The 25,990-nt window shown below is 29.6% G+C and overlaps 5 protein-coding genes and 1 long non-coding RNA gene across 13 annotated transcripts in view; 3 read left to right on the forward strand and 3 right to left on the reverse strand.

Moving 5' to 3' along the window:
* The window catches only part of LOC118072756 (uncharacterized), a 53,543-nt gene extending 46,567 nt beyond the window's left edge, over nucleotides 1-6,976 (forward strand). Inside the window, exons 2-7 of one of the 5 annotated variants that reach the window (XR_004691033.1) lie at nucleotides 980-1,376; nucleotides 2,680-3,216; nucleotides 3,817-3,989; nucleotides 5,111-5,246; nucleotides 5,313-5,828; nucleotides 6,847-6,976. This is a non-coding gene — a long non-coding RNA (uncharacterized lncRNA). Of the gene's footprint in view, nucleotides 1-979; nucleotides 1,377-2,679; nucleotides 3,217-3,816; nucleotides 3,990-5,110; nucleotides 5,247-5,312; nucleotides 6,591-6,846 lie in introns of those variants that run through there. The other 4 variants (XR_004691032.1, XR_004691030.1, XR_004691034.1 and 1 more) reach the window with 4 other exon arrangements.
* A 1,701-nt stretch (nucleotides 6,977-8,677) lies between these two features.
* On the forward strand, nucleotides 8,678-11,374 carry LOC118072827 (regulation of nuclear pre-mRNA domain-containing protein 1B-like). 2 transcript variants are annotated; one of them, XM_035092955.1, is made up of 5 exons: nucleotides 8,678-8,915; nucleotides 9,124-9,446; nucleotides 9,523-9,672; nucleotides 10,045-10,320; nucleotides 10,414-11,374. In XM_035092955.1, exons 1-5 carry the CDS (start codon nucleotides 8,765-8,767, stop codon nucleotides 10,561-10,563), a joined length of 1,050 nt encoding a protein of 349 aa, XP_034948846.1. In that variant the 5' UTR covers nucleotides 8,678-8,764; the 3' UTR covers nucleotides 10,564-11,374. The 2 variants fall into 2 exon arrangements, with proteins under 2 accessions (XP_034948846.1, XP_034948847.1); XM_035092956.1 differs by having other exon boundaries at nucleotides 9,124-9,440.
* Nucleotides 11,375-11,678: 304 nt separating this feature from the next.
* On the reverse strand, nucleotides 11,679-12,756 carry Cnep1r2 (CTD nuclear envelope phosphatase 1 regulatory subunit 2). The gene is made up of 5 exons (XM_035092957.1): nucleotides 12,699-12,756; nucleotides 12,458-12,571; nucleotides 12,215-12,286; nucleotides 12,000-12,134; nucleotides 11,679-11,909 (listed from the first exon to the last, which is right to left on the reverse strand). Exons 2-5 carry the CDS (start codon nucleotides 12,483-12,485, stop codon nucleotides 11,752-11,754), a joined length of 393 nt encoding a protein of 130 aa, XP_034948848.1. The 5' UTR covers nucleotides 12,486-12,571; nucleotides 12,699-12,756; the 3' UTR covers nucleotides 11,679-11,751.
* A 338-nt stretch (nucleotides 12,757-13,094) lies between these two features.
* On the reverse strand, nucleotides 13,095-14,823 carry bwa (alkaline ceramidase). The gene is made up of 4 exons (XM_035093039.1): nucleotides 14,517-14,823; nucleotides 14,100-14,256; nucleotides 13,785-14,022; nucleotides 13,095-13,696 (listed from the first exon to the last, which is right to left on the reverse strand). The coding sequence occupies exons 1-4, from the start codon at nucleotides 14,607-14,609 to the stop codon at nucleotides 13,375-13,377; spliced, it is 810 nt and encodes a 269-aa protein (XP_034948930.1). The 5' UTR covers nucleotides 14,610-14,823; the 3' UTR covers nucleotides 13,095-13,374.
* A 223-nt stretch (nucleotides 14,824-15,046) lies between these two features.
* LOC118072616 (WD repeat and HMG-box DNA-binding protein 1-like) lies at nucleotides 15,047-23,157 on the forward strand. The gene is made up of 10 exons (XM_035092626.1): nucleotides 15,047-15,246; nucleotides 15,391-18,049; nucleotides 19,997-20,272; nucleotides 20,633-20,736; nucleotides 20,871-21,025; nucleotides 21,160-21,328; nucleotides 21,666-21,994; nucleotides 22,082-22,389; nucleotides 22,475-22,605; nucleotides 22,677-23,157. The coding sequence occupies exons 1-10, from the start codon at nucleotides 15,170-15,172 to the stop codon at nucleotides 22,711-22,713; spliced, it is 4,245 nt and encodes a 1,414-aa protein (XP_034948517.1). The 5' UTR covers nucleotides 15,047-15,169; the 3' UTR covers nucleotides 22,714-23,157.
* Nucleotides 22,897-25,745, reverse strand: LOC118072615 (epoxide hydrolase 4-like). Of its 3 annotated transcripts, XM_035092623.1 has the most exons (7): nucleotides 25,165-25,745; nucleotides 24,445-24,569; nucleotides 24,082-24,357; nucleotides 23,810-23,964; nucleotides 23,375-23,623; nucleotides 23,154-23,281; nucleotides 22,897-23,035 (listed from the first exon to the last, which is right to left on the reverse strand). In XM_035092623.1, exons 1-7 carry the CDS (start codon nucleotides 25,369-25,371, stop codon nucleotides 23,024-23,026), a joined length of 1,152 nt encoding a protein of 383 aa, XP_034948514.1. In that variant the 5' UTR covers nucleotides 25,372-25,745; the 3' UTR covers nucleotides 22,897-23,023. The 3 variants fall into 3 exon arrangements, with proteins under 3 accessions (XP_034948514.1, XP_034948513.1, XP_034948515.1); XM_035092622.1 differs by lacking the exon at nucleotides 22,897-23,035 and having other exon boundaries at nucleotides 23,095-23,281; XM_035092624.1 differs by lacking the exons at nucleotides 22,897-23,035; nucleotides 25,165-25,745 and adding an exon at nucleotides 24,784-25,131 and having other exon boundaries at nucleotides 23,095-23,281.
* Between the last annotated feature and the right edge of the window lie 245 nt (nucleotides 25,746-25,990).

Below are 25,990 nucleotides of genomic sequence, written 5' to 3' on the forward strand. Positions count from 1 at the left end.
CGCTAGAGGCACAAACCGAGACAACTTAAGCACTGAATAAGAAAGTCAAGATGTGTACGGGGAAAAAAAAATTTGTTGAAACGAAAAATAAAAAATAAAAGCAACTGATGAAACTGATTGTATTATCATCAATTCAATGTCTATAATGTTTCTAATGTGAAAGAAAACCTAGAATTAATTCTTTCATGTCTATCAGAATATTCTTTCCAAATACTCTTTTTGAATTGATTCTCTTCAAAAAAATTTTATATTCAATACTGTATTAATCAATTGATTTTATTCTGCACTTTAAAAAAAAATCAGTTCATTGTCAAAAGCTATTATCTGAAGTAATGCTTATGGTTTTTGAAAGCCTATAAAGCATAGAGTATATCAATGCGCAATTACAAAGAATCTTTAATCTTCAAACCTAGCTACAAAGCTTCTTTTTGGTGTTTCAATGCAGTATCATTTGTCGAGTTGAAAATTTCTTGATTTTTGTGTGGTTTCATTGGGAAAAATTCAAGTATTACTATAGCTACTGAAGAAAGATAGTGAGAAGGTATGTGATCCTCAAGTTTTGTGTGGTAAGATTGTGGTAAAATGGCTGGCTGTAGGCCATTTGAGGATTACACAAAAATGGCCAAAGAAACGACCAACAAAACTCATATAAATTTGGTTGATTATGGTCCTACTGTAGGTTATTGTTACGTGGACTATACGTATTTATTGATAATTGGGTAATAAAAGTAGAAAAACAACTGTATATGCGATCAATAAAATCATAACTTTTTATTTTAGTTTTAAGGCTTTTATTATTTCTCATCTTCTTTGGAAAGAAGTCGGAAAAAGTCAAGCAACGTAAGAACATAAGTAGAGATTGGGGAGCATTATGTTATTAGTTCTAGCTTATATTTCATAAATGTGCTTATCATGAATATTTATTTAATAAATTGGAACAATTCATTGATCTAATTGTTCTGTGTGTGATATATTACAGGTACACAGGGTCTTAGGAATCTGGAGGATCTCAAACATAAATCTCAGATCGAATTACGTATTCCCAAAGCATTCATCTGCCTTCTACAGACATCAATTTTGGAGGAACGCCTGGAGGAAACCTGTCAACGCCAGCAGCCAGACAAATGCTAGCAAGTTTTCTGACGCGGGTAATAAAGCGTTGATAACCATCAAGAAAACTCAACGACCATCGAATAAAGTGCTAGAGGCTACAAAGACATGATATTTGTAGAAAGGGGATTTTTACCCTATGATATCATCATGGATTCATGAAGAGTTTGATTGGCATCACAACACCTTATCAATGTTACACAAACGATTATGTCAATGATGATGTCTATTCATAAAAAAATAACATCGCATGGAGATATGCTAAGGTCGGTTAAAGATCAACATCTTAAAAAGATTCTTCCATTATCGATATTTACTAGAACAAAAAGTATCTAATCTGATAATAATAATGACACTCATAAAGATAATAAGTACGATATTAGGATAATTCTATCAAGAATATTTGACACGGATAGTTTTTTCATCTTATTTTGTAACAAATACTTTGCATAAAATAGAACTGAGTATTTTCTGCAAGTGGTGCGCCTGCATCTCAAATATCTCAAGCATCCGTTGTCTCGGCCTGTATCGATAAATGTGGAAAATATGGTCTCTATATTAAAGTATGAGTTGCAACGCTGTTGAACTATCAGAATAGATACAATTTCAAAATATATTCTCGCTTCGAAATTACTTCATTGGCATGCAGACAGCAGCTTTGAGTATATATCGAAATAGCTTAATGTAAATCGTAACTAAAATGACTGTATGCTCAAAAACATGTACATTGATGAATATTTGTATAGTTTGAAAATTTATTTACTTTATTATATACTAGTTCTATACATTTATACGAAACGTTAGCTTAATAATGTCAATAACATGCCAATGTGGCACAGTGGGTGCTAGAGAGTTTCACTGCATGATAAACAGCTACACTTGAGTCTTCTTCTTTCCCTTTAACCATCATATACACCAAATCTCCTACTATTATTACTTTTATTTATCTTCAATCATATTTCAAAGGTGTTGATAATGTATTTGACTTCATTCCATTTAATATGATTAAACTGGCTAAAATAATTTTCAAACAAACTGTTAATTTGTTGGAATAAAAAATGTTTTATATTAGCTGGAAAAAATTCTCTATTTAACCAAGACCATTTAAGATACAATTGATAATTAAATTTTCTAATTGTCTTCTAACCAGACTCTGATCTTGCTTTCTGGTTTTGTTCCAACTTTTGGTTTGCTGTAACTGCTCTTCCTGTACCTAGAACTGTTATTTCTTCTTCATTGAAATTGTATATAAATTGTTGGCAAAGTCATTTTTGTAAAAAAAACTTGGATTAATAAATGCAATTTTATTTTATTTTGAATAATGAAAAATTGGGGGAATTCAATATTTACCTGAATAGAATTTTGAAAATAAGAAATAAATTATTACTTTGAAGTATTTATTTAAATTGATGTTTATATTTTCTTATAACTCATAACAATTATGGTAAGTGGTATAATAAAAAATGTACGTATGTTACATATGTCGTCTACATACTTGAAAAAGTGTTTCATGTTGGTAATCTGCATAATGTGCATATAAGAAAAGTTATGTTTCTTGTCTACTTCTAGATCCCACGAAATCGTTTCACCATCTTGGACAAGATTGATTTTTCCTACATGTCTATTGGTCGATTTTGTAACAGCAGATCGTCGTTGTGCGCAGACAGTCGACAGAAAAAAAAATATCAAGGGCTAATCCTTGGCAAAGGCCGGCAGACTTTAAAGGATGAAATATAGGAGAAGGAAGATGACGAATAGATGATAACACAGTTGTGAGGAGGAGCTTTTGGCATCACAAGAGACAGGTGAAAATGATGTACTATACATTTCTGCTTTCTGTCTTTTTCAATTTCTTTGTCTTTTCGTTTGTCTACACCACTGCCATTTTTTGTTCCTTTTTTCATGTCGTACCAAGTAACAAGGCCGACGTGACGATCCACTAGGTAAAAGGGATGAACAAGTGCTGGAAAAGTAGGCGAGGCCACTTCGGGAAGGTGTCATTGGGAAACCAAAGAGCTTGATACTTCTTTTTTAAAGCTACTGCAATCGGCTTCTTATCATTCAGCTGAGTGAGATGGCACGAATTTCCCTGTCGGTACTTTTGAGGTAATTAATTAGACTATCAATCAAAATTAACATACTAAATTTATTCTATTTTCATTCACTTGTCCTCATTGTGGTTACATAAATATTTTTTTTGAATTAATCATTTTCGATTATAGTCGATAAATTGTACATTCAAATATGATGAAAGAAATATCGTTGTTGTGGGAAATAAATCATTTATTTAGGAGGGTTTTTTGTGCCAACTTGATCTTACTAATAGTTAATAAATCATTGCTTTATATTAAATCAATCTTCGTTTTTTAAATAATTTTATAGAGTAATATTTAAGCTGAATAATTATTAATTATTTATATATAGAAAAAAAATATATTGTAAAATTGAATTTAACTATTAAACATTTTTAAATAAAAATAGTATATCTTCTTTGTTATACTAACACATTTTTGCAATAATATTTTTTTAATAATATATAGCTTTTATAATAAAATTTTATACAATTTTCCTTACTACATTAAATCATAAGTGAATTTAAAAAAATAAATTGCAAAATAAAACTCGATAGGAATGTCGAGCTACGAAAATCTATTTAGAAAATCAGATAACGTAATCGTTTCTATTACAAAAAAATTTTCTTCTCAGGAAATGGCTTATGCATGTATCCTACAGCTCTACAAGTTTCCATACATTCATTGCTTTAGGCTAAAGAGGCTTCAAACTTTTATATAGAAAAAAGAAATGCACTGATATGTTCATAGTTCGAAAATATCAATACATACCGCAAAAAGTTGAAAGAGTTATTTATTTTTATTCAGGTAAATGTTAATTTATTTTCATCACATAGTTTATAATGAAGCATATAGCTTAAATATTACAAGACTTTAGCAATAATCTTCTATCATAATCTATATCAAGTTAAACTACAGTGATTAATAAATATTTAGACATTCATCTTACATTTTTCAGTGGTTCTTTTTTTACATAATTTTTTATTATACGCATGGGAAGGTCTAGCGGAATTTCTACGACAACGTTGGGATTAAAAGACTCTGATGTAGTAGGGAAAGAGGGTAGGAAATATGATGCTGGCAGTGCGGAAATTTTGCAATTTAGACGGCCTTTCTGGTGGATGGTGTATGCGGATTTCATATAACCATTTTGCTAGAGTATGAGATGTGTCATTCTTCAATAATATGAGTTTCTAGATCTTACTTAACTATCAACAACTAAATAAAAACACGTTGACAGACTTTGTTATTTAAATTGGCATATTTCTGAAATAATATCAAACATATCGTTACCGACCCTCAGTTACTTATCAGAATCGAATATGACAGACGAAATGAACCGTATATATCTAGAGAGTGGAGATATATTTTATAGGAAAAATGGAAAATCGAGGGTGTAGAATCAGAATCGCCGGAAGGCCTGGCTAACCCGAATACGTCTCACTTTGGGACACAATTTCTGAACATTTTCTTTCAGTCATACTTTACGCCAATTTTTGTGCCAAGAATTCGCCTTTGTGTGTGAACATCAGTTATGTAATAATTCGAGCATTGCTTGAATTGCTATGAACAATTTTGCTAGTTGAAAAATATTCAATATTTCGATAGAGAGAGGTATGATTATATGGGTGCTACCACAATACGACATCTCGAACACTTTTCCACCAATTCAACACGAATTTCACTACCTCTATTCCTCTGGTTTCCTCTCTATTTTTTTTATCGTTCAAACTTCCGGATTAAACGAATGCCAGTTTTTTATTGTTAATACTGCCAATTTATTTGTTGTTTTTGTTAAATTATATATTTTAAAAAATATTTTATTGATATCACTTAATCGACTTTAATTATTAAAAAGAAAGATTTAGTTATTAAAACAGATCTGAACTAGGTCTTTACATCGATGTGAATTTTTGGAATGTCTATAGGGAAATCTATCGTGCAGCAGACAGAGTCTACAACTGTAACAAAAGGAAAATTTGTTTCAACTAAAAAACATCGATGCATCTACAATAATATAGGAAGAGACTCCTGTAGTAGCAGAGTCTTGATCTGTAGCAGTAGGTAAATATTTTTTTCCATATCTTTTAGTGCAATATTTTTCTTACTATAATTTTATTTTTATTTCAGGTGGAGAACAGAGAAATAATTACAAAGCTGACAAAAAATAAAATAAAGTACTGCAAAAAATTAATTTGAAGCGGAAAATACAAAGGGAAAAATAATATCGAAAGTCCAAAGAAGATGAGAGGAAGGTGATGACGGAATTGAAAATCATGAATGAAAAAAAAAAGAAAACTACAAAAAAAAATTGACAAACAAAAATTGAGAATTTAGACGACGCAACAAGAAAGAGTAAAAGGTGGAAGAGATGGTAGAAAAAAAATGAGGATAGCTGGAAAAAAATGAGTGCGTGTGTAGCAAAGTAGAGAATAGAAAAAGGTGATAGAGGGAACATGGGAGAATATTACGGGAGAAAAATCAGTGGGTATGCTGAGAAACAATAGAAATGGGAAATGGGCTTTCGTGTGATATGTTGGACGACGGACGAACGCTACACTAGTTTCATAGAACAACAAAAACAGGGGTGAAAGGATATACAGTGTGAAAGTAACAAACTAAACGTTGCAGGGAAAAAGAGAGAAGGTAATATACGTAACCCATGTAGAATATTAGTGCAAACAAGAAAATAAATATATCGTTTTTTCTTCTTTTTTTTTATATACTCAATGCAGTTAGATACAAAAATTCAATTACAGAACGTTGAAAGTATGACAGACAAACGTTATTAGACTGTCATGTCGACGTTAGCTTTCCATTTATGTCGTGTGCTAGATTTTCGTCGAGTGAGAGAGTAATTGATTAAAAAAAAATGATAAAGAAAGAAAAGAAAAGTAACTGGTAGAAAAAGATCCCATTGAAACAAATCAATTAAAAAGATAACTTATCTAATTAGATTGGAAAATATTTATGATTTACTGTACTGATAAAAATATATATGAGAGAAGTTATGGAAAATGGAGTATTTCTGGCGCATTGTGTGCAAGTAAAATGGAATGCAATGTCAGGGTGAAAATACTACCGTTAGGTTAGTTGCATGCCCAAGGGGTGTAATTAAAGGAAACTGCCATGGGCGGAATTAATAATGAAAAGCGTAAGGTGGGTTCCAAACAAAGTTTCCACGACGAAGTAGAAAAGGACATAGACCAACCGAGCCATAGCCTAATCAAGAAGCTCTTGCACCATTTCGCGGTTATACATATAACTACCAACCATTTCTCTCTTAATTAGATTCACAAGCAAGAGCTGTTTCAACTATATGTTGATGGCATAATGGTTCTACAAATGCTTAAATTTTACTTTTCAATGAACACATTACTCACGCTTAATAAATTCTATTAGACAGATTAATCAGCCTGTATTTATTTATTGATGAATATTAATTCATTTAAATGTCATTTCAAAAGGTCTGTTTACAAAATAAAATCCATTCAACTGTAATATTGGTTGATTCAATTAGAAAAGAATCATCCAAATAAAATCCACAGAGCTGCTGGTATCACTGACAGCTTAATGAAAATTATAAATAAAATTCTTGCGATGCACTCTCTCATCGGCAATGCGACAAGTCATAGCCATTTAGCTAACAGCAGTGTTTCCGCAGGTACTCTGCAGGAATTGCGGATCCAGCAGCAATAAGACACCCGACCTAGTAGTGAAGCCAGGTATACTAGCCGACGTATTGCTCCATCTTCTTGTCTCTCTTTTATACTGCAGAGACTTACACTTTGGTAAGAGCTTGGAAAGCTTAATCTACCTGTCCACGTTTCTTCTTCTCACATTTTATTCATTCATTCTTTATTTCATTTCTTGCCATTTTACTTGTATATCTTCAACAAATCTATTCAGTCACCGGAGACACTTTTGAATGTCAGCTAAGTTGGCTCTGGTGCGACATACCAAGGTCGACTGTATTATGAGAATTTTAAAAGGTAGACAATTTCATTGTGCTTCTATTCCTTTTCAGATCATGATTGTATTGCATTTACCATGTATTGTGCAATTTATTTATCAAATCCATTAGATTAAGTGCTTGGTTATTGAGAATTTCATAAAGACCAGAAAATTCGGTGATATTTAACAGAAGATTTTCGAGCAATTTTTGTAAATATTTTCAATATTGATGTTTGTGTTCAAATCATTCTTCATACTTGGAAACCTTGATCTCAAGTATTTTTCAGGTCAGATAAAATGTCTCATGACTTTGGTGCTACTAAATTTATATGACTGCCATTTTATTCTTATCTTCCTTGAAATCTAGAGACTATTGTAATTTAGCTGAATTTTCTAAAATTAAAGACAAGGTAAGATCTAAAATAGCTACTGGAAGTGTTAGCTACGAGACGTGTCAATACAATATTCATCGATACTGGCCTTAGGTTACAGTCGTCAGGTTGAACCAATTCTAGCAAAGGATAATTGAATCTTTATTATAAATTGAACGAGAATTATTTTTTAAATGATACACTCTAATTAAAATTGAATTATTTGAATATTTATGTTGACTATTTCCATGCCTATGTTCATTATTAATTATTCCCGTGTTTCTCTTTCATTTTGTTACAGAATTTAATTGAAATATTCAGCAAATTAACGTTTTAATGAACTCAATGTACAAATATTGATGCATCTACGAGCTGAGCATACACAAATGTTATTATTCACAAGAAAAACTTTTTAAAAATAAAAAAAAAATTTTATCTTTTAATAAACAAAAGTAAATTATTCTAATAATAGAAACTTCATTTCAAAGTATGAAAAATTGGATAATTTTATGGCTGGCAAAAATGAAGTAATCATTTTTTTCATATATGTCACTATCAAAGAAAAAAATTAATTTACTTTATTATTATTTTATTATAAAAAATAAAACATTGGTTTTTCTAAGTAAAGTTGATAAAGGATTACCATTTAAGGATTAAACCCACACAGGGTCGTTGAGCATAGGAACTCTAAAAAGAATAATTAATTTTATTGAGCTTAACTCGAAAAACCTGGCAAGAATAATTAATTTTTGTAGTTCTCAGTTAATTCATAAAACTATAAATTATATTTTATAGAATGAAATATATGTTCAAGTTCTCTGAATCACTGCAAGTGAAGCATCCAATGTTTTTCCATGACTAATTGATTATTTTAGCTGAAAAAAAATGTGAACATAACTAACGAACATGAAAAATTTATCACATTTTTAACTTTAATTTCTTACTATTTAATGATTTAACATTATAAAATTATTGAAAAATTGAACAATCAATTTCAAATACATTTATTCGAATTTTTAATTGTTGACTACCCGTCGATAAAAATGAGTTTATATTTTATCAACTATATGAAATTGTTTACCATGAGTAGGTAAAGTAGATGCAATGCATGTAACAGTAGTTTTTCCTACGTAATTGTAAGCGTTATATATACAGTTATACAAGAAAATACGTTGTTATACACGCACATGTGTATAACTCACAGTGTCGTGTTGTGTGCTGCACAATTGTGTAGTAAAATCAAGTTTTATTTGCGAAATGGCTGGATTTACTGAAGGAGCGTTAGTTAAAAAACTTATGGACCTTAATCCATCACAACAAAGTATTCAAACTTTATCGTTATGGTTAATTCACCACAGAAAGCATCATGGAACAATCGTGAAAGTGTGGTTCAGAGAAATGTGTAAATGTAAGTTTTTTTCACTTTTTTTTATCAATTATGGTTTTAAACTTACAATTATGTCTTTAATTGCATTAAAATCTTATTATTTTGGAGCTCATTATAGTGTTAATAATAATTTTATGTTCAATGATTATTAAATTTGCATTGACTCTCAATCATCCCTAAATTGCAGGTTAGGATAATCAATGTTTCATAAATATATTTTTTGTTTCAGCTAAGGATAACCGTAAATTAATGTTTATGTATCTAGCAAATGATGTTATTCAAAACAGTAAAAAAAAGGGGCCAGAATTCGGTAAAGAATTTGAAAGTTTTTTACCAAAAGCTTTTGAGCACATGAAGGGTTTTGATGAAAAGACTAGAGAGCGATTAAATAGGTTACTACAAATTTGGGAAGAGCGAGGTGTTTATGAAAAATCCCAAATAGCTGAGTTTAAAGCAGCTTTAGATTCCGTCAATGATCCAGTTAAAGAACCTGGATCTCCGCCACCTAGAAAAAAGCTAAAGGTTGAAAATGACAAGCCTACAAAAGTAAAAGTACATTCATTTATTTGCATTATCATATAATTTATCAGTTAGTTTGATTTAAACTAATTTTTCTTCAATTTTACAGTCATCTACTCCAAAAGTTGATAAAAAAGAAAGAAAAAAATCTGAAACAGAAGTGGAAGTTGATGGTACCAAAGAGCTACATGTTACGTTAAGTCCAAGAACACCAGCTGGAGATCCACCAGAAACAGAAGAATTAATCAAAGCCTTAATGGTATTATTCATACTCAATAAAATAATTGATTTCCAAGATTCACATTATTGACTGTATATACTCTCCATATTTAAAAAAAAGACTGATTTTTATTTAAGAAACACTTTTAAATTAAAAAACACTTTAATATACTTAGATATCTTATGCCATAAATAAATAAAAACCATCCATTCAGTATTAAATATGTATTAACTGCTAGACGCTGTGATATTTATTTTTAATGATGAAGAAAACCAAAGAAAAAAATGTAGAACTATGTACAGAAAATAAATGGAATTAATCAATTTATGGGCTTTACTGTACTATAATACTCTAAATATTTTAGAAATTTTATTGTAATATTTTTGTAATTACTCTATGAATTTATTTTAGGATTTAGAAAATACAGCATCATCAGACGCCAGTGTAAGAGAAAGAATTGCTTCTCTACCCCCAGAAGTATCAGAAGTATCTCTTCTGGCCAATCTTGCTGATAGAGCATCAGCAGATCAACTGAGTATTGCTGTTAATGAGGCTGCAGCTCTTTTAGCTGATTATAATGGACGTTTACAAGCTGAAATGGAGGATAGACGACGACTTCTTACTATGCTTAGGGATTACACACTAGCTCAACGACAATTGTTACAGCAGGCACAAACAACACTAGAAGTAAGAATCTTTTAAACTTTATTCAACATTTTGAATTACTTATCAATAAAAGTATGAATATATCATTGAAATACTTATTACATGTTTTTTCAGGACTACAAAGAAAAATTAAAAAAGGTTTGTGCTGTTCGAGCTGAAGTAAAATCTCATATTTCGAATTTACCTGATTTAACACAATTACCTGATGTGACTGGTGGTCTCGCACCTCTGCCATCAGCAGGGGATCTTTTTTCACTGCATTAACTCGATCCCATTTAAGTGTTCAAAGGGGTAATAATTAAATCATTGTCAAATTTAATCGAGTTGCTGACATTTTGTAAAACAGAACATGAATGAAACAAAAAAAAATGTCATCGACGATAATCTACAAATAATTCAGCATACGGTGAATACTTCCTCAAGAAGCTGTGATGTTTAAAAAGTAAACAAATTTGATTCGAAATGAATCTACGAAGCTTCCTACGACAGTTATAAAAATAAATTTAATAATCTATTTGCAGAAGATGTATTTTTAATGATTGCCAATGCTTATAAATGCTGTATTGGTCAAGCGCACTGCATTGTATCTTTTAGCAATGCAACAGATAAGTTTTATTTTATAATAAATTGTACCTTCGGAGAAATTCGTTGATATAAATTTAGTTAAATATGCTTGTACGTTTACGATTTACGTACGAAATATACCTTAGTTATATTTCAATTAAAAATTAATGGTTATCTTTCATTTAATTAACAACATATTTTATCTGCGTATTATTGTCAAATTAAAATTGTACATTTTACCATAAAAACTGTAAAACTTTACCTTGTAAATAATATACCTAATAGTTGAGTTAATTCAAGTTTTCTCATAATTTAACATAATTTTAAAATAGGTTAATATTTTAGACTTTGAGTTGAACATCGAAAAAAGACAAAGAAACGACTTATTTAACTATTTATCATTAGTTTTACTTTGTTCATGATTTTTAATTATTATTATCCGAAAAGTAATCACATAAACATCCGACGTATTGCTTCTTACATGGTATTATACAAAGAATGGAGTTTTAAATAAACGTTATACATAAAAATACTGATGTCTATTTTATAATCAACATTTATATTACGTCATACATCCATTAAAATTTATCGAATCACATGTTTATGAGAAGTATAGAATTTTAGAATCACAAAATTTTATCATTTTAAAAATATTTTTTCATTCATATTGAATATTTGGGTACTGTCAATTGATCTTGAAGGAAATTTAGTAATTGATATAATTTTTTGGATATATATTATCTTTTGAATTGAACGGTATATTCAGTTCTACAATCGCATAATTATGATGGTGTACGTACAAATTTCAACACGAATAATGTTAAAAAACATTTTATTCTTTTATTCATTCATTCATTTAATTTGCTATTTCTTTAAAAATATTTTTCTTCAAATTTCATGTGGTTGAGGAGGTCTTGTAGGTTTGAGAATCAATTTTCCCGTGTCATCACAGCTCATATTAAAGTCTCTTAAAACACTTCGAGCTCGTTGAGTTATGATACTAGGTGCTATCACTCTTCCATGAACACCCATCATAAATAATATCACTAAAATAAAAATAAATTTCATTAAAAATGAGTATAAACAATAAAAGAAATCTTTAATATAACATAAACTTGACAAAAATTAGATAATACCTAGTAAAATACTTGCTAATGTAAAAATAGGATGATTATAAAGGCTCTGTGTAAATGACACAGCTGATGTGTTTGGATCTGTTAACCAATGCCAAGCACCTACTGCTGTACAAACTGAAATAAATCCTAGGAGTACTGGAAACAAAAACAAATATTAGTTGAAAATATTCTTTATGTTAAAATCTAATAGAAAGATGAATACTTCTTATACATACTTCTCCATCGTAGAGTAGAAGGTTGTAAACTAGCAATAACTTCAGTAAGCCTCCTTTCGAAAGCTTTGAGATCTACACAAATAAAATAAACACCAACATGTTGCAATAATCTAGCCAAAATTATTATATTCTACGTATAAAACTGATATAAATGAATACGATCAAGTAATATATTTCTAATGACTAGAATTTTTGAAACAATATATCGTTATACAATAATTGATAATTAAATCATCATATTACCTTCACAAACAGTTTGATCTAATGACATTACGTATATTTTATTTGTTTACTACAATTAAATAAGATCTATTCCAGATCCTAAGGTTCAGTAGATCGTTTTTTCATCTATTTTTACTGGAAAACGGAAATAATGAAAAAAATTTATTAAAATAGCAGTATAAAATCATGTAAAGAATTGAATCTATGCTATGTAGGTAATTATCTTGATATAAAACACTTGATACGTCTAATTATTACATACAAAACAACAATCTCGAGTTATTTTTCTATTTTTTGATGTACTATTATATTAGTTGATAATTCAGCTACCATGCAGCGCTAAAAGCGTTTAATTCAATTAGCTGCGCTCTTGATACAATGAAAAATAAATAACGCGCATGCAAAAATATTTTTGCGCCAAAAACGAAAATGTAAACAATCAATTCTAAAATAAATAATTGTTATTTAAAAAAATAATACAAATTTTTATGTTGTTCGAATGATTTTATTTTCACAACACATACGTATTAAACTTATACATAAATCTAACATGATACTTTGAGCTTAACAACCTTTTATAAATAAAATTTTTAAGAATTTCTCTATTCAAGAGATTTAATTAAGTACTTAATTAACATTTGGAATTTTATCACAAATATACAGACTTTATCATATATCTTCGCACATTTCAATAAATCAATAACATCACTTTCTATTAATTAATAATATAAAATAAATTTACTCATAGAAATTATAGAAAATTTCTAATATAAAAAATTCATTAATATTTATGATAAGTCAATTAAACATAGTATAAATGTATCTGTGAATAACGTTGATTAGAAATTAAATCACAGACTTAATATTTTAGGATTAAAATGTTTACAAGACATGGTATTGACACTATGAATCATTCTCTGTTAATAAAAAATTATAGTTTATATATTTGTATTATTATCTGCCCGAATGTAACATTTAATTGTTACATAAGGAATTCCAAGTTCAAAATCATTTTTTGGCCAATACTTCAGTACTGCTGATTGCTGAGGTTTCTCTTCTGCTACAGCAAAATATGCAAATAAAACTGCTGCTGTGTAGCTAGCGATAAAAATTAATAAATGCCAGAGGGCATGAAGATATGGAAAATTTAAATTCATCCAAGTGTCGCAAAACAAACGATCATTTAGCCAACAAGCCACTGCTAGTACCCAAACAGCCCCACATCTTACACCCAATCGATAGACTCTCATTGATTTTGTTCTGAAAAACAATACAGTAGAAAAAATAAATAATAAAATGAAATTCATAATACTACTTCAGACGGTTTAATATATTTGAAATATTTTACCTCCTGAGTTCAATAATCATAAAACCAAATGCTGGAATAGCTAGACACATCAAAGCAAATGCGTTTGCTACTGGATGTACAATAGCTAAACCAGTAGCTATCAATGTTGGCAAAACAACGAACATAGAAAATAGTTTTCTGTTATTCCTGAAGACGTTTGGAAAATATCTTCGGGGGAAAAATAAACATAATCCAGCCATATAAACCCATAAAATTGCTAATTCATCCAATAATTGGCCTGAAAATTAAGATAGAATTTGTATTTAAGGGTAAAAAAATTGTTTAAACATTTAATGAAACATAATAAAAATTTACCTATTAGAGATAATGTTGCATGAAAATATGCGCTGCTAAGTCCAACAACCATCAACAAGAACCAAATAATATGTATAGCTGGATTAACAAATCTTCCATAGTCCTTGAATAAATGCATCAGTACTGGTGGAAGTAATAAAAAGACGACATTGCTAAACTACAAAAACAAATAATGAATAATTGAGAACGTTAAAAGCTTTACTGTTGCACCAATCATAATGATATCATTATTATTTTTAATTATCAATATCATAATAATCTTTGATCGAAACTTGTGATAATTTTTTAGATTCTTTATAAGTAAGTATATATTTACTATAGAAATATCCAGAATCTTATATCAACAATTAAGAAACAATAAAACTTCAATTCTAATTTGATATAAACAAGTAATGTTTAGAATAAAAATATACCAACAGTATTCATAAATTCTGCTATATCTGGTGATATGCTGTAATTTCCTTCACACCAATCTACAGGAGAACTTCCAGGCTCTAAAGGCTTCCACATTTTCCAAAATTTTGAGCTCCACTTGTAAATTATGAAATTTACTTGATTTTTGATAATAATATTTTTATTACTTTACTGACAGCTTCCAGTGACTACTAGATACTAAGTATAATCGACAGTGATTCATCACGACAATGAGATTTTAAATTTTCAGTGCGTACTGCGTTTGTTTCTTTGTGTCAAAACACCTCAGGAAACAATGACAGACGCTCTTGTCAACACAGACCAACGCACACCAGCGTGTATAAATAGATAAAACTTTTTTATCAATTGAATTTGACACATGACATATACCAGTTATCGATAAATTGATTGTTTATTTTATCTGTAGGTACATACTCGAAAGAAACTGTGCTTATAACTTTAGATGGCGCTATAGTCACTTTCTTAGAAAATGGATTTGTAGCGCCAAGATGCGCGCCAAAATCAGTCAGTTAGGTTAGAAAAAGTGCAGCATGCGCTGAGAGTGATAAACATTGCGTGTTATTTAGAATAAATTGATTCTTTAAATGCTCTAAAAGAGGTTTTTATTGTAAAAAAAAAGTTAAAACATTAATACGATGGCTTTAAAAATTCAACATACTAGATATGCTCATTCAGATGGTCATACAGACGTTTGTTATTTTACGGGGGAAAAGTAAGTAAATTAATTCAATATCGAATACAATTTTTTGTTCTATTTATTATTGATGATTGATTTATAATTATTATATATTTACTACTTAGTTAAATATTTGTTATGTGTAAAAATCAAATGAGTTTAATTACATTGTTATTTTAGAGGTGGATTTATAACATGTGGAGCGGACGGTGACGCAAGATTTTGGGTTGATTTGATGGATGATGACCCATCTGCAGTTTGTGTTGCTGAGCAAGCAATTGCGTGTATCGCTAAAAATAATAACATTTATGTGGGTAATGATAATAATACAATTCAAATACTTACATATCCTAATTTAGATCGTGAAGGAATCGTTGCAAGGTTTGATTCTGCTGTATCAGCTTTAGATACTAGGAGAAACAGTAATTTAATTGTTTCTGGATCATGCAACTGGAGAATCAAAGTGAATAACATCGAAACACATGATTGCACTGATCTTGAAGGTCACGAAGCTCCTATCCTAGGATTATCGTTAGATCCAAAGGAAGAATTTGTTGCTTCTTCTAGTGCTGATGGAAGTATAAAAGTATGGAATATCAAAGAAAAAAAATCAATTCATACGTGGAATAATATTGTTCCTAAATGTAATTCTTTTTTCACGGCCAAAGCTCTTTGTACACCTTCGTTTAATTGTAAAGATGGAAGTACCTTAGCATATCCTCATGGTAAAGATGTAATAATTATTCAAAGAGAAACATGGAAAGAAATTAACAAATTAAAGTGCCCTAACTTAAAAGCAGAATTAAATATATGTAAATATTCTGAATGTGGATCTAGATTAGCTGCTTGTTCAGTTATTGGTGAAATCGTCGTTTGGGATACGCAGATTCAACAAGTGATAGGTTACACAGAGCATCCACAAAATGTCAAAGTTACTGCTATAGCTTGGAATCTAAAAAAACCTGTAGAGATAGCATTTTGTGACAGTTTAGGTCAATTAGGTTGTGTCACTGTTAGCAACGATGTATCTACCGAAAGTACTGAAGCAGAACCAATTGAAAATGGTCATGCTATTGATGATAATTTATTTCCTGAAGATGATGACGATGACGACGGAGAAAATGTAATTTCATTAAATAAAATAAAAACGTCTGTCAACTTTGATGATGATCAGAAAAGTGTTACTAGTGATACAACAGAAAATATAAAAGAATCAAAGCAAGTTTTACCAGAAATATATCTTCAAGAACCTTTTCAACCAGGATCAACACCAGCTCATTTACTTTCACGCTTCATGATGTTCAATGATGTTGGAATGGTTAAATGTTATCAGAATGAAGAAGGCGGTGAAGCGAGTATTGAAGTAGAGTTTCACGATACATCTGTTCATAATAGTATGCACATAGTGAATTACCTTAACCACACCTTAGCCGCATTATCTACTGAAGCGTTGGCCTTGAGTTGTCAGTCGAATGATGGGAATACAAGTAAACTAGTTGTAATAGCTCTTCAAGGATGGGGTCCTGGTAATAAAGAATGGACAATTGATTTTCCAGAAGGTGAAGAATCTGAATGTATTGCTGCTGGAGATAACTTTGTAGCTTTAGCAACATCTCGTAGAAATTTGCGACTATTTATGGTTTCTGGTATTCAAAGAGAAATCATAGCGATTCCAGGTTCAGTTGTAGCAATGAATGCGTTGAAAAACTGTCTGATTGTGGCTTACCATACTGGTGTGGGTGCCTCCAAAGATCAACAGATGAATCTGATGTGGATACAAATACGTGGAATTAACTTGAAAAGTCGGACACTTAGTGTGCCACTTTCTCCAGCTGCCAAGTTAATGTGGCTTGGATTATCTGATCTTGGCTCACCAGTGGTCATGGATTCAGAAGGAGTCATCAAAATATTTAATCGGCAGTCTAATCTATGGCGAGTTGCAGCTGATACAGATAAATATTCAAAGGGGAAATTAGATAATTATTTTATTATCACAGTTAGTGAAACAGAAAGGTGCATTCGCTGTATTTTATGTAAAGGAAGTTATTATCCTCCCACTACTCCACGTCCGATAATGACTGAAATACCTCTTACGCTACCTCTCTGTGAATTAGAATCTGAAAAGACTAAGACTGAAGCTCCGTTGTGGCAAATAGGTAGTAATCCTAGCGAAGAATCCAGGGCTTTATTGGCACTTATCGCTTTCGCTCATCAAACAAATACAGAATTTCGTGCTGTTGACTTATGTCAGCATATCGCTCCATTGAATATTATTGAATTAGCGATACGATACGCATCACAAAAAGGCAATACAGCATTAGTGAAAAAACTTCAAAATATTGCAGAAGAAAAAAATAGAAAAAATGATGAACCAGCAGAAGAGGAAGATGATATTTTTGCTGGTATGGATGATAGTGAATTAAAAGCGACACAAGATAGTGATGTCACGTTAACACCACTCACTAGACAAACACCTGCATCAATTGAAATTAGACCATTGACTTCAAGTATAATAAAGCGTAATCCATTTCTAAAGAAGGCAACCTCATCGGCTAATAAAGGGTTAGAAGGGCTTAACTCTTTACCAGAGAAGCCACAAAAAATCAAAACCCCCACAGTAACTCCAGTATCATCGAAGCAAAATCTAACAGGATCTAGTCAAAGAAAAGGCGATAATTTTGTTCAATGGTATTTAAAAAATAAAGCAGATCTTCAGAAGGAATTTCCTGATCTCAAGAGCGTTGAACTCGGTAAAATAGCTAAAAAAAGATTCGAGGAAGAGTCAAGTGGTTTTAATCATTCAGATACAAAAAAAAGAAAACTTTCTGATTCTGAATCAGTTGATAATCAATCAAAGAAATCTGCGAATAGAGTATTAGAATCTTATTTCGATAAATCATAATTGTAACTTTTTATTCAATAGTTAATATGACAAGATTAATAGCCAATACGATAAGACTTATTTTTATATGTGAACCGACGATAATTATAAAAACAAGTAATTCTCTATAAAAGAAAACGGAGTTTTTTTCCTTCATTTGAAACACTTTATATGATGACCCAGTTGTATTTACCAACTCTATATAGTCGATTGGACAATGAATACTTAGTCAGGCTATGAGTCTTCTTAAAGAATCGTATTCTCAAGAGACTCTAGGAGAGAGGGAGAGAAAGAAGGGGAATATAAAAGTATTCTGTAAATAATGCATTAGAAAGAAAGCTTTTACTCGATTAAATAGCCTGATTCAAAATAATTCTAGTATTTTATCAAGTGTTTAACATTATAAGTAATATATATTTTTCATGTCCGAAAATAAGTTTTATGGATAGAGAATTATTCCATAATTTAGATAAAATAGTAATGATAATTCTAGTCTTTAACACGTTCTTTTAGTGATAAAATCACATAAATATTTATTTGAAGTTTAATGATAACTCAAATATTCCTTTATCAGAAAGATTTTTAGTATAGATTGTGTATATTTACAAATGTAGTGTTCATCAATTGTAATTTATCTTGATAATTGTCACAAGCGGCTTAATTAATTGTAAACCATTTAATTCTTCGGAATTGCTTGAAGAAAGAATACACTAGACAGAATGCCATCATCTCTTTCTAAAGTATAGACTCATTCAGAGTAAACGTTACTCAAACCGGCTTTGTTACTTTTTTCCTTCTTTCGTTCATTCTTCAGTATTTACTACACGAGACTGAATTTCACGCTTCACTACCTCTCGTAACATTCAAGTAAACTACATTTTTTCAATTGTATGATCGGTTACAAAATTTATTTCAATAACTTTCTGATTATATCCCTTTTTTTATACATTAGTTTGAATTAATGAAATTAATTCAGAGAAATTGTTAATGACCTCAATAAAATTAGTTACATACTTTTAACATTTTTTTTTAGACAGTAAATAAATTATTAACACAACATTCGGTTATTTTTCAATATTGGAGTTAAAAGAAAATAGTTAAAAAATTGAACTATCACATTTTTTACCGATACGAGAGAGAAGGAAACCTATTCGACACGCAGGAACAGTAAGTTTGTAAACTTAGATCTTAGATAGTCGACTACATAGTAGACAGTTAGTCCACCGGTGTATTTCGCACGGGCAAGATCGTCCATCCAAATAAGTGTGGATTGAATAAATCACTAACTGCTTCAACTAGAATTTCTAAGCAAATTGGGGCTTGAAAAATGGCGGACAAATCCAAAAAAGGTAAGCTAAATTTTTAATGATATTTTTTAGTTTTCATTTATGGACATAAACACAAATATTGTTCCCAGTACAGACCAACGCCACGCGTTCATTTAGTTGCATCAGAATGCATTGGCGGTTAACGTATTATAATAGTTACCAAAAATTCTTTATCAAGGTTTTTTTGGTCTGTCGAATTTAACTTTCTTTTCAACGTAAAAATTATCAACTATTTATTATATTCTACAACAAAACAAATATTGTTATCATTCTAAATGAATAATCGTTGATTATCTGCTCAGTGAAACTACAAAAAAAAATATTTCTTCCTGTAAAAATTATTCATTCCTTTGAAATGAAAAATAATTTCCTCAAGTTCTATCATTTCCACGTGGTTTAACCACACGTGTAGTGGTTAAACATGATATTATTATTTGTAACTGAATCATGAATATAAACAGGTTCTTTATTTTTTCAATTTAAAAGTAATTACTCAATATAAATACTAATCTTAAGTAATAATATTGAATATTTGAATGAAATAGATAATTGTTTTTTTCCATTTGCAGAATATAAGTCCTTGGACCCAATTCAAGATGCTATGGGAGTCATGGGTCCTTGGCAGATAATCATTACACTTGCACTTTCTCTCATCAATTTTCCTGCTGCATGGCATCAGCTTTCAATATCTGTATTAGCACCAAAAGTCAATTACACATGCATATCTCCATCGCCAAGTGATCCAAAAACTGATGTGGTAAACGTTTGTGAAGTCATAGTCAACAATACAGAACAAAAATGTACATCTTTTGACTATGATACGAGTGTTTTTAATTCTACTATCATCAGCGAGGTAAACTTCTATTTCTAATTATAAAAATTCTACTATAGGATTGAATTACAATTTTTTTCTAATTTATAGAATAGAATTACTACTATTATTAATTCATCATATAACATAACATCGTCATCAAATTAAAATATCATTGTAAATGCTAAGATATTATTAGAACAAGTAATGTTCTAACAATAATTTTCTTTTAATCTTCATCAAGAAAACTTTTAAGTATTTTAAAAGGTTTAGATAAGATTAAAGTAGTTGAACTAATTCAAACAAATTTAAGAAAATAAATCTTGTCAATTAATGATTTCATTATTTAATTATTTTTATGTAATAAATGATAATATGATTAATAAATATTTTATGTTTCAGTGGAATTTGGTTTGTGATAGAAAACAATTGGCCAACTTAGTACAATTATTGACACAATTAGGAATTTTAATTGGTAACATGTCATTCGGAATAATAGCAGATAAGTAAGTTCTGGACAAATATGTATAATGCAATTCATTTACTATGACCCTATCATAATAACGAAGTTCTCTTGACCCCATGTTGATCTTCTATCGATTGATATAAATAACTTATTGATTGTAATTAATAATTGCAGAATTGGCCGGAAAATTCCTTTGATGATCGCTGTAATAGTTCAATCATTGATTGGAATGCTGAGTGCATTTATGCCAATGTATGAATTATTTGTGGTGTTTAAATTCATTTCCGCAATAGCAACTGGTGGAACGATGCTTATCAGCTTCGTAATATGTAAGTTTTCGTCTTAAATCCTGCCCTTCAGTAACATTGTGTTGATTGTCAATTTATGATGGAGTTATTTAATAGACGTTTATCAATAGATTAATTAATTGATCGATTAATCAGAGTATTTATTCTATTTTTAGTTATGGAGATTGTTGGCATTGAATGGCGCTCAAAAATCTCAGTTTTATTTCATATTCCATTTATTCTTGGTTTTTTGAGTGTGTCAGGAATTTCTTGGCTAACCGGAACCTGGGATGGATACTTATTAGCAGTATCAGTCCCTCCATTTATTTTAATATCATACTATTGGTAATTAAATGAATTAAATCTAATTATCCTTATAGTCAACAAGGTTGTAGACAGGGAATCAGCATAAAAAAATGATAAAAAATTATCAGTAAATAACTAATATTTTTTTTATGAAAACTATTTTGACGAATAGCTTTGAAAGTATTAATCATATTTGCAATTAATGAATTAAATAATATTTAAAGGTATATAATCTATTAAATTATAAGGAAAAAAATAATTATGTGAATCGAAGGTTTTCCTCTGATTCAACTTTTGCTGACGGAAAAAATTTTTTCCAAGAACTTATGATTTAACTAATTTGACGACATTAAATTGGTTTAATCTTTGCTTGTAGGTTGATTCCAGAATCTCCCCGATGGCTTTTAGCCGTAGGAAAAGTGAAGAAAGCTAGAAAAATATTAGAGATAGCTGCGAAAAAAAATAAAATTCCTCAAGAAAAAGTAAATGCTGCTATTGAAGCGCATGAAAATGAAGCAGGAAAAGAAACTGATGACACTCCGCAAAAAACATACAATATTCTAGATTTATTACGAACTCCAAATATGAGAATCAAAACCATTTGTATCACTTTCAACTGGTTAGTTTGTGGTATTTGTTTCTTTGGCTTGAATCAATACCTCTCACAATTTGGAGCCAATGTTTTAATTAACATTGCACTTTCTGGTAAATATAAAATCATGTTGTAATATTCAATCTAATAATTTTATTTCATTTGCTTAAAAAAAATTTATTACTGTATTCGCATTTCAGCTACTTTCCAATTACCAGGAATTATCCTTGTTTATTTTCTAATATCTCGAATGTCTCGATTGAAAATTTTAATTGGAGCAAATCTGATATCAGGAATCAGTTTATTACTGATAATACCTCTACTAAATAATGAGACTGCGAAAACGAGCTTCGCAATTCTTGGTGTTACTGGCATGACTGTTAGTTTTCCAACAATTTACTTATACACTGGAGAACTGTTTCCGACTGTCGTCAGGAATATTGGATTTGGAGTTTGCAGTGTTTCCGCTCGAGTTGGTAGCATGATTGCACCATTCATCGCTACAATAGTACGTAATTTTATGTTATTTATATTGAAAATAATATTTACTTTCTAATTAAATTGGATCATTTGAATTAATTTAATTGTCACAGGGTGAATCTTGGATAGCACCATTGCTCTTTGGTGTGGGACCAATAATTGGAGCTGGACTCTGTTATTTCTTACCAGAGACGATGGATTGTAAATTACCAGAAACTATTGAAGATGGAGAAAACTTTAAAAGGTAAAATATTTAATTAAGAAATAATAATTTATAGTGTAACATGATATTAGCTAAATTTTTTTTTTTTTCAGGAAAAGTATTAGAACCCCACCAGAATTGGTAAGTTAAATTTAAAATCAATTTTAGGCACTGGAATGCAACAACATTGCAAAATACATCTTTACAAATTTTATGGGAACAATCATCTGATTTCCTAATTTTATTTTAAAATATTTACAATCAACTTACATCAATTTTCTACCTCAGTACGATGATTCAACAGTTTTTAAGATAAAATATAGTTTTTAGTATTTTTATTTACTCAAGTATTTTATTGCGTAATTTATCCTAAATAAATTGTTTATTATTAATTGTACGATGAGGAAACAGATAAAAATATTTTCAGAACAATTATTACTAGCATTCGAAATTAGCCTTATCATTTTACGAGCTGAAAAGGTTTAGAAGATAAGTAATAATTGGAATGTTATGAATTAATAATGATATTAATTAAAATATGACATAATAGTAGTTTAATGAAGTAAATAGACTTTCTGAAGATGACTTACAACACCATTTGTTCTTTTATGGACTGCATCAAATACTTGATTCCCATATTTAACTGTACTGCTTAAGGAACCTAGCCATGTAGAAACAATTCCCTTTCTTGATCCTTTATCATTGATGGTTGGTGGACCTGTAGTATATAAAATAAAAAAATGTGCAAGTATAATATTCACTGAGTATGCTGAATATTTTATTGATATAATTAACATTTTATCATATTTACCTAAAAGGAAATTCAGTATTATTTGATTCACGACATTAGGCTTTTCTTGGTGCGGAAAATGACGAGCACCTGTAATAACTTTAATAGTAAACCTGTCGACGTATTCTGAACTTTGAATAATACTTTCAAGCGATACACCAGAGTCTAGGTTACCAACAATCAATAGTGTTTGGTTGTTGAAACATTCGCTTGAGTTTAATCGAACAAATGGTAAATTTCGATAGTAATTTATTGGCCCTGTCCAATCCTCTAATTATGAAAAAAAGTTTATTCCATCAGTTATGCATTTTTAATCATTTATTTATATAAACATATCTATATATATATTGCATCATTGATAGAAAATAAGTATATTTTTTTTTCTTTTCAAACAATGAAGAAATTAATTTAATGGAATAATTATCTGTAGATATGTGTAATGTAAATATTATTTACCACTTCTGCTGAATGCATATTTATAAGCTTCAACATAATTTTCCTCTCTTTTCTGGTTTATCTCCAGATGCTTAAAAGTATCGTTGATAACAGAAAGGTCTTCCTTCAGAGCATCCATTTCTGGTAAAAAAGGTAGTCTACTAAAATGTATCCATCTAAAAGTAGAAATCTCACTAAAGGTTGAGATTCTTACATACAATTATTACAGAGCTAGTTACTACTTGAAAGTTAACATTAAACTATCAATCTGATATTAATAAATAATGTTATACTTGTTGTTAAATATGTTATTCTTGGCCATTTCCATCCAATAAAAATTAGGATGTGGGCTAGAAATAGCAATGAATTTATCAACGATATCACTGTGAAGGCCTATCATAAACCATCCCAAGAGACCACCAAGATCATGGCCAATAATATTGCATTTAGCAACTCCAAGCGTCGATATAAACTGATGTAGTTCATTTATTAAGATTTCTATCTTATACGATCGTCTGTTGGTGGGTTTATCACTATCTCCAAACCCTTTTAAATCTAATGCAATAACCCTAGCAGAATGAATTAATTAAGTAATTAAATTCATGTTGAAAGATTTAACTTGAACGTAATAATATACTTTATGAGGATAATAAAACCTATAATGCTCGGATAAAATTGGTAATTGTTCTCTCCAAGATAACCAGCAGTCAGGAAAACCGTGCAATAATAATACAAGTGGTTTATTCATTTCTCCAGCTTCCACATAATGGAACTTTATACCCTAGAATGATTTTATACAATTAATATCAGTATCACTTCAATGATTCATTTTTTTTAAAAAATTATTTACTAATCAGTCACCTTATGATAACTATTAATTGATAATTAATTAATTAGTTTATTTTTTTCTTACTTTTATCAAAAAATATTTTTTCAGTGAAATTAAATTCTGATAATTTTATAAAAATTACATGATACTATTAATATATAAATACCTTATTCAATGATGCAGGTTGATTAATATTTTTTGATGATTATGTGTTTTATAAAACGTAAATGTTAAATCTAATAAAACAAATAGCTGCTAATACAGCTATTTAGCTTTTATAATCATTATTATTATTACATTACAAATATTTCACCATTTTTTAATCAGCATCCATTGAATTAATCGACATGAAACATCATTAATTATTGTTTCAGATATGTCTGTTTACTTTTTTTATAACGATTTTTAACGTTACGATCATACAAGTAAAGATAATAAAATTTTAACAACACTCTCTTGCAATGTTTTGTATCTCGCTTATCATGAGGTCAAAATGACGTAGTAGAAGTATTATTTATAAAATAAAATAGTAAAAAATAATACCTACCTTTAATTTTACATATGAATGTTTACCAAGACTATTATCAACAAGACAAAGTGGTGGTTTATCTCTCTGTCTCATATCGAAAAATTTTTTCGGATTCCAAGCCCACTTTACTAAACGTTTTAGGATAAAATAAAAACCATACACAAAACAGAGAATAAATAATTTAGCTTTCAACCAGAAAGAAACTTTTTTTATTGTTACTTTCATCACGTTTATCTTTAATTAACTTATTAAATTGCTCACTTAAAAATATCTTTTTTAAAAATGCCGAGTATTACGTAGATAACAGACTTCACAAGATCACTGTGATATTTTGATAAAAAATATTTTTACTGAAACAATTGGAAGTATTTTTCTTATATTGGAGATTTTATAATCTGTCTTCCTAATCACTTTCAAGACATTTTTTCTTTTTTATCACATTTATTTTTTGTTTTTTTTTCCTTATTATGCTGATTGAATTTTGGTGAAAAATAAATTTAAAATAAAGTCAATCATTGTTTTTGAAGTAATTATTAAATTAACTTTAATTAATTAATTTTAATCACGTGTTTCGTTGCTCACATCACTGAGTGACTAACCCAAACTGTCGTCAGAATAAAAGTTATCGAGAAAAACGAGGGTTCACATGTTAGTGAAGAGCCTTATCAGGATTTTTGACCCGATATTGATATCATGCTTCTTACAGGGCAATCGATAGCAAAAGAATCATTTAATTACTCAGATATCATTGCCAAACTATCAATATTTAAACTGAGATTTGAATGATGATGTATTTTAACATTAAAATAGTTTTAGTGAATTGGAAAAAAAATTTTTTAAATTA

Source organism: Chelonus insularis, unplaced genomic scaffold, assembly GCF_013357705.1.
Source record: "Chelonus insularis isolate UGA/USDA-ARS -01 unplaced genomic scaffold, ASM1335770v1 contig_94_pilon, whole genome shotgun sequence".
Lineage (NCBI taxonomy): Eukaryota > Metazoa > Arthropoda > Insecta > Hymenoptera > Braconidae > Chelonus > Chelonus insularis.